At 43.1% G+C, this 7,881-nt stretch overlaps 1 protein-coding gene across 1 annotated transcript; it reads left to right on the top strand.

The window, feature by feature from the left end:
* Positions 1-6,406: 6,406 nt before the first annotated feature.
* LOC119660110 lies at positions 6,407-7,069 on the top strand. The gene is made up of 3 exons (XM_038068495.1): positions 6,407-6,571; positions 6,629-6,749; positions 6,822-7,069. Exons 1-3 carry the CDS (start codon positions 6,489-6,491, stop codon positions 6,945-6,947), a joined length of 330 nt encoding a protein of 109 aa, XP_037924423.1. The 5' UTR covers positions 6,407-6,488; the 3' UTR covers positions 6,948-7,069.
* Positions 7,070-7,881: the final 812 nt, after the last annotated feature.

Genomic DNA, 7,881 nt, shown 5'->3' with positions numbered 1-7,881 from the left:
AAAGTACAGGGAGCAACAGAACCAAGCACGTAAGCTTTACCAACAAGTCAGCAGACTGAAGCCTTACACACCACGATGTTCATCCTACGAGACAAATAGGGAAATCTGATTTCCGACAGAATGGGCATATTGGAGCGATGGGTTGAGTATTTTGATGAACTACTGAATAAGCAGAACATCGGCGAATTGGAGGTCCCGCCAACTGAGACCACCAAGTATAGAAGAAACGTCCGTGCAGTTCCTCGGCTTAAAAATCATATGTTGCATCGAGCCGATGGAATTACAGCCGAATTCGTTAAATATGGAGGCGGCCAATTACACCAAGTGGTTCATCAGTTGGTGCTCAAGGTATGGGACAGCGAATCAATGCCTAACGACTGGCAAAGGGGCATTGTCTGTCTCATACATAAAAAGGGAGATATCACGGAGCGCAAGGAATTATAGAGGTATCACGTTGCTGAGTACCATCTATAAGATAATCTCCTTTATCTTGCTAGGCTGGATAGCCCCACATGCTCAGAACATCATTGGCCCATACTAAAGAGGCTTCACTCTAGGCAAATCAGCAACAGATCAGATTTCCTGCCTGCGGTAAGCGATGGAAAAACTGTTGGAATATGAACATTAGTTGCACCATCTTTTCATCGACTTTAAAATCGCCTATGACAGCATAGCCAGAGGGAGTTTACGACAAGGGGATGCCCTATCATGCATCCTCTTTAACCTGGCCCTGGAGAAAGTGATCTGTGATGCTGAGGTAAATGCAAGGGGTACGATCCTCTTTAAGTCCACCCAACTACTGGCCTATGCTGACGATATCGACATCATGGGAAGAACGACCCGAGACGTACAAACTGCCTTCATCCAGATCGAGCAGGCGGCACGAGATCTTGGAATGCACATCAATGAAGGCAAGACAAAGTATATGGTGGCAACGTCAGTAAAAACCAACCAACCAACAACATCAAACCGCACTAGTCAAACGGGAAAAATAAAGACAAAAGACTACAACTTTGAAACCGTTGATAATTTCTCCTATCTAGGGTCGAAAGTCGCAACTGGTAACAGCTACGATGATGAAATCCACGCACGGTTGTTGGCAGCCAACAGAGCCCATTTCAGCTTATAAAAACTGTTCCGCTCGAAACGTCTCACTACAGGGTCAAGACAATGAACTTGCCAGTCCTCATGTATTCCTCGGAGACTTGGGTTCTTAGCAAAAAAAAAAAACAAAAAAAATGTCCAACTCTTGACCGCGTTCGAGAGAAGAATCCTCCGAAGAATTTTTGGCCCCCTGCATGAGGATAGACGATTCCGTAGCCTACATAATTACGAAATATATGAGCGATACCATGATCGTCCGTTTGTGAATAAAATCCGGCTCAACAGATTGCGGTGGGCGGGTTACTTAATCCGTATGGATGAGGATGATCCAGCTCGGGAAGTCTATAAAGGCAATATCCATAGTAGAAAAAGAAGACGAAGCAGACCATGCCTGAAACAGCTAGACAGCTTTTGGTGATATCGAATTGGTGGACCTCGGCGCAAAACCGGGATGTCTGGAGTTCCTTATTAAGGTAAGCCTAGACCGGATACCGGTTGTTGCGCCGTTGATGATGCTGATGACGTTGTCGTGAGCTCAGTAAGGAGGATCTGCCCGGAAACCAGAAGTGGCACCTGAAGCTAAGCCTGTAATTAAAACCCACACAGGGTGTGGTAGTGAACGGGGAGCTTTGTCTCGGAAAAAGGGGGCCTCGTCGAGATTGACTTATTTTTCCTAGTAAAACAAAGTCCCTGGCATGCAACTATGAAGAAACTAAAAACCTAAAAAACCAAAAGATATCAAAAGCAATTTGATCATGATAATCCAATCCTGAGCTCTTTGATGGAGAACCTGGGTCTAGACTCTGATTCCCCACTTTTCAAGTGGGACCCAATCCTATTCGGACCCAGACCTTAAAGAACGAGCCGATGCAGTCCCCTTCTGTCAGCACTCCTGACCCGGGCTCCAATCGGCACCACCTGCTGAAGCTAAAGACTTACCTACGGATAAACATCTGTCTTCGGGCAGCAAACAGGCTCCGGGCAAACCGCCTCCGGGCAAATCGCTTTCGGGCAAACTGCCTCCAGGCAAACTGCCTTCCCGCAAAACACAACTCCTGGTTTGCGTCAATCTAGAAGGGAAAGGATCGTCTGGGACATCAAATGGTTGCAAAGAAGGCTCGGCCAGCAACGGTTGTTTATTTGCAGCGAAGGCTATCAAAGCCACTGGATGGGTCTTGTATGACAACACTAATCCTACCGGCTACTCCTCCTAGTTGTAAGGATTGCATCCTTGCAAGACATTACACTACGCTTTGAGTCGTTAGGTGTATACCGTAAAATGTTACGGACAAAATTTGGCGCCGAAAGCACGCACGAATGGCTCAGACTTTATTGCTCCTCTTTCAACGATGTGACAAACTGACCTGGAAGAGGGTTTCCGAGCTACTATCGTTTGAAAAGTGATTTCTCTGGCTTCCAGAAGAGGAGTGTAATGACGATGGGGCCCTGAAACATCTTGGAGTCCAGAATAACCTTAACACCTCCACCTGGATACTATTAGGTAGTAAAACAGAAGGAAGTGTCGATAAGCTGGGAACTTTCCTTACTATCGGCATTCCTCAACCGAATATTAAGAAGTTTCGGGAACAAATGGGCTACCAGCTCTACTACGGGCTTGGGACTGTCATATTACAAATGTTGGCTCCTAAAAGCATCGAAGGGGACACGCAGCCCACGGCATCTTCATCTGAACTGTAGATGAGGTTCTATATCTCTCAAATAAGTTTGCAGCATTGTAAAGTGGCTACTGCACTTATCAGTCGTCGGATCAATAGCTGCAAGCCATGTATATACTTCATACAAGAACCATGGGTTGTTGGTTGGGGGAAATTAGGGGCTTAAACTTCGGACATGCTGACTTGTTGCATGCCGTAGACCCTACTTCTGGTAGTTTCAAAAGGCTTCCAAGCTATCATGGTTAACGACCTATGTGATGGCGACATCACAACGATCAAATTAACTATAAAAAGTCAAAAGGGAAATAAGAAGATTCTATGCTGCTCTGCTTATTTCCCTTATGAAGTAGGCGAAGTTCTTAGAGGAACATTCATCAGATCTAATCAATATGCCAAAGTAAAGGCATGGAAATAATAGCAAGATATGATGTTAACGCCCACTATATATGCTGGGGAAGTTCCAACATCAACTCGAGAGGATCAACACTACTCGAGCATCTGGTAGAAACCGAATGCTCACTACATCCATTCCATTTTGGGATCTACGTAAGACAGATTGGGCGATGTACAAAACAGAACTGAGTGATCGAGTTAAGATCCCTGGGAGACGCTTCAAATCCATTGCTGGAATTGAGAAAACAACGCAGATGATCACAACCAGCATCGGAAAAGCTTTCGAAGACTACTCGGTGGGGTGCTTCTCAGCTGAGTTTTAAAGTTTGATTCTGTATTCGGTACAAAGAGGCTCAAAAAGCGAGAAAGAAGAGCATAAGGTCGGCGAAGCGATCATGAGGCAATTTCAAAGCTCACTCGGATCCTTGTCACTGGAACGATTGAAATGGGAATTTCCTAGGTCTACACATTCGGAATATATACTGCGCTTGCCTAGCACATGCTTATAATCCAAGCAGCTGGCGTGATGTGGAGGTAATATTTATTCCTAAACCTGGGACCGATCAGTCTAACCTCCTTTCTGCTAAAAGGACTGGAAAAACTAGTAGATCGGTTAATAAAGGATACATATATCCTTAAGTGGCCACTTCACTGTAGGCAACATGCCACCAGAAAGGCAAATCCACGGAGGCAGCACCCCATTGAGGTAACGTCGAAAATTGAGAAGACAATGTCCGATAAAGAATACGCCTTAGGCGCATTCATCGAGTCGATCCAGTGTTGATCAGTTGGGTCCCCCACATGTTAGAGCGGACAAAGATCTTCATATTGGTCGGACAGAAGACTATTGAGGCAGGCTGTCTTAAGAGGTGCCCACAGGGAAGCGTTCTCTTTCCTCTGTGATTGCTCCTGATAATGGACACCTTGCTTTGGCTCCTGGACGAAATACAAATCATCGGATAATCATTTGCGGACGATCTAGCCGTAATAATTATTATTATTATCATAAGTTTGCGCGCACAGTATGTGACCACCTGAATACAGCGCTGCAGGTAATTCACAGTTGATACCTCCATAATTGACTCACGGTGAACGCTAGGAAGACTAGACTAGTTATGCTCACTACGAATGCCAGGTAGGGAAGCTACACGCTACCCACCTTAGCAAGGCGGAAATCCAGCTGGTACAGATAGTCAAATATTTAGGAGTACATCTCGACTCCAAGTTACCGTGGAAGCGCCATATCCAGGAACAATACCAGAAATTCTCCAGATTGCCCTGGTGCTGTAGGACTGCGATAGGTAAGACCTGGGGTCTTTCACCAAAACGAATTCATTGGATTGGCATTTTTATTGCCCCTTAAGTTAGATACGAAACCCTAGCAGGGCTTTCAATGCGACACTGCCGCTTAGACTACCACATGGAAAAAATCGGAGTGGGAGTATCGGCCATATGCAGCCAATGCGAGAAGGAAGAACAGAAGAGAGCTCCTCGGCCTCCTCAGACCTCAGACGAAAATATTTTGGTAAGGTTTTCTTCAACGAAGGGTCTACGCATTCTCTGTCTCTGGAGAATGCTTCAGATTCGCGAGAGCCTGTGAACGCCGCCGGTGAGAGGCCGATGAATAGGCGATCTCCTGGGATAGTACAATGGGTCTAGCAAACTAAACTAATTAACTAGTGCAGGGTGAATGGTCGTGTGTGTTCGCTGGTAAAAACGAATATTTTCGGTGGTCTTCAATAGAATTCGTAAAAATTACAATTTTCTCACTGTTAATGCTTTTCAGAGACGGTTATAAGCATTTCGCTTTTAGTATTTTTAAAATGGGATATAGGAGTGGAAGCGGAAATTACGTGGGGCACTTACAATTTACGCATTAACTTGATTCTACTTTTTTGGGTCCTGCGCCGAACAAAGTTACTATTGTCTATTTCTTGTTTGATATTACTTCCGCTGTTATGATGCGCCGCTGTCCAGAACCAGCTCGACGGGTTAGCTGACTCCTAGTTCACCTTTCTGCCAGACCTTGAACACAAAATTCATCCCCAGCTAGGACAACAATGAAAGCATACACCGTTTCGCTGGAATTTTCGCCAGAGCTGAAAAAAATGATTATTCTGGGAAAAGTGACCGTACCGTTTCGAGGAACCTACCCACATTGCAACCCTGACGGCAGCCTGAAGGGGATATTAACGTTTCGGTAGACAATTTCGTAATTTGCAGGTTGCTTCTTACGACAATACGACGACGAAAGCTGTCAGTACACTCTTAAATCCCAAGATGATGCGCTGTGCAATTGGCCTGATATAAGAAAAATGAATCTTATATCCGTCCCTCTTAAGAACCTGCACAGTTCACATTTGCTCGCCAGGAGAAGGAAATGCTACCATTGTTTGCTTCCGTTTTGACCGCGTCTCTTTTTCGATATAACCATGCCGGCCCAAAGAAGGCGTTTAGTTAAATGTGGGTAGCATATCCAACGGACGACTTGCGGTTTCATCCGGGCGAAAGAAATTCGTTAGTCGCTGCTCTTGGTGTGGCATGATCGAAAGTGGTTACAGGTGATACTCGCTTCTTTATATATAATCGCCAATACGACGTGGATGCAAATTATACCTAAGTGAAAATCGGGTTTGAGTAGACCAGCGTCTAAGTTACCTTTGCCCTAGATGAAATCGCAAGTCATGCTTTTATTGTTTTACCTGAGCACTTAGCCCAAAAGAGCTCCCTCCCTCCAATTGTTCAACTCCATCATCAGGTGGATGCTGATTCAGGACATTCTCAATCCCTAGACAAAAAATATAAAATTTTGTTTAAGAATCGAGGGATTCCTAAGTCGACCATCGACTTAATTGAGGACCAGACCAGTTGGAAAGTAACGTGCTTTCTCGGTTGTGGGCCACGGAACCCTCATCTTTGGGTAACCACCCAAGTTGCAAAATATATGACTTCCGGTTTCGTCCAGGGCAGAGGCGACTCATCAGACGCTGCCTCACCTCTGACCTGGAAGCAACGTGACCGAGAAAGCATGTTGCTTTCCAACTAGGCCTAAAAAAATTACAAGACGGTTTTGTGTTCATTATAATTCCTACACATGTCGTGTTTTTGAATTAATAGTTTTGAAGTCAGGGCTCTGATAACCAGGCAGCCAGTACGACGCTAAAGGAATTCCATTCACCAAATCTCCCCAAAGACGAACAGAGATAAAGATACAAATTATTTTTCTTTCTTACCACCGTTGCTAGGTGATTTGTTATGGACATTATCTGCGCCTAGATACCAAACAACTAGTACGTCACATACGAGCAGGAAAACATGTTCGAAACAGACTTTGTGGAAGAAATAAATTCAAAATATGCCGCAATTGAGAACGAATTGGATCAGAAACTTAAAAAATTGTAAGTTTCATAGGTTTGTACTCATTTACTGCTAAAAGGTTGACTCTGCTATTCCAGAAATATGGAAGAAGAAAGAGAGAATTTGGCGTATGGCAAACAGGAGAAAGCTTACCGGCAGCTTCAAAAAACATTTCCAACCTTGGAGGAAGCGCGAAAACGGAATTCTGAACTTATTAAAGTATTTACATACAATTCACAGTAATATATCCGAGTAAGCAATATCAACATTTTTGTTGGTAATTTGTTTCAGTCCCTGGAAATGTCTAAGGCCCGACTGCGATCCCGTTCAACGTACAGCCCGATTGAATCCATTTTGGAAAAAGCACTCAAAAATTACTCGAAAGCTTTGTATGATGCAAAATCCGAAGGCATGTAAAAAGGTTGCCGGGCCGAAGTGTTTTCATTTTAAAAGCAGTTTTTATTCATATTTTCAACGTACGATTGCATTGTTTAATGATCTGACAAACTTTTTTGTTAAATTTTGAAATTTTTATTAATAAAAAATTATCGAAAGCTTATACAAACCAAGCCTTTAAATGTATGTTTCTTGTTTATTAGGGAGTGTTCAGGAGACCTTGAGTAAATTTCGTCCCAAAGCGGCAGTGTGATGGACCTATCGGTTGAACGTCAGCCTCTAGAACTCGTTACCCTGGGTTCGAATCCGGCTTTACCAATGGTGCTTATGTTCGTCTTTGTGTTATTCTGTTGCATAGAAGGGTGATGATAATGCAACTGAAGCACACAATTCCATTGAAAATTGAAGATAAGTAGAAAAACAATAATACGAATAGGAAACTGTGTGGGTCCTCTATATTCTATTATTGTCTGCTTTCCAAGGATAAAGTTGAAAAATGGATTCTATTTACCAAGAAGTCTGATCTCACAACCGGGGAATCGCAACACAACTACATTAGCAGTTTTTCAGAATCGAATTTCTTTTTATTCCATCAATCCATAGTTTCAGTTTATGCCAGAATACGCCATACGGCATTTGCAAAAGTAATGAACCGGTCATTATGAAATTTGGAATTATGATTGTTTATAAAATTACCTGGAATACGAACTAACATATGGATTGATATCACCCTTGATATCAAGGGTGATTGTTTTTGCATAATTAGTGAAAAAAATGATGAAAATTGGAATTATTTTTGAAGATCTGCAAAGTTTTTAATTTTATTATTTTTACCTGTATTGCTTCTGCATCAAATTCCTAGAAAATAAGTTAGTAATGTAAAGTTAAAACCTTTTTGATTTCAGGGGAAAATTGGACTCGCTACACGTCCTATAGTTGCAAAACTCTAGTTACG

This window comes from Hermetia illucens, chromosome 6, assembly GCF_905115235.1.
Source record: "Hermetia illucens chromosome 6, iHerIll2.2.curated.20191125, whole genome shotgun sequence".
Taxonomy (NCBI): Eukaryota; Metazoa; Arthropoda; class Insecta; order Diptera; family Stratiomyidae; genus Hermetia; species Hermetia illucens.
Note: the sequence above shows the minus strand (reverse complement) of the source record. Positions and strands in the feature narration are given on the sequence as shown.

Excerpts from the sequence above, each read along its gene's own strand:
- LOC119660110 (XM_038068495.1), top strand. The coding sequence starts at position 6,489 with ATGTTCGAAACAGACTTTGTGGAAGAAATAAATTCAAAATATGCCGCA. Across the intron at positions 6,572-6,628 it reads GATCAGAAACTTAAAAAATT|AAATATGGAAGAAGAAAGAG; the intron begins GTAAGTTTCATA and ends CTGCTATTCCAG. Across the intron at positions 6,750-6,821 it reads GGAATTCTGAACTTATTAAA|TCCCTGGAAATGTCTAAGGC; the intron begins GTATTTACATAC and ends AATTTGTTTCAG.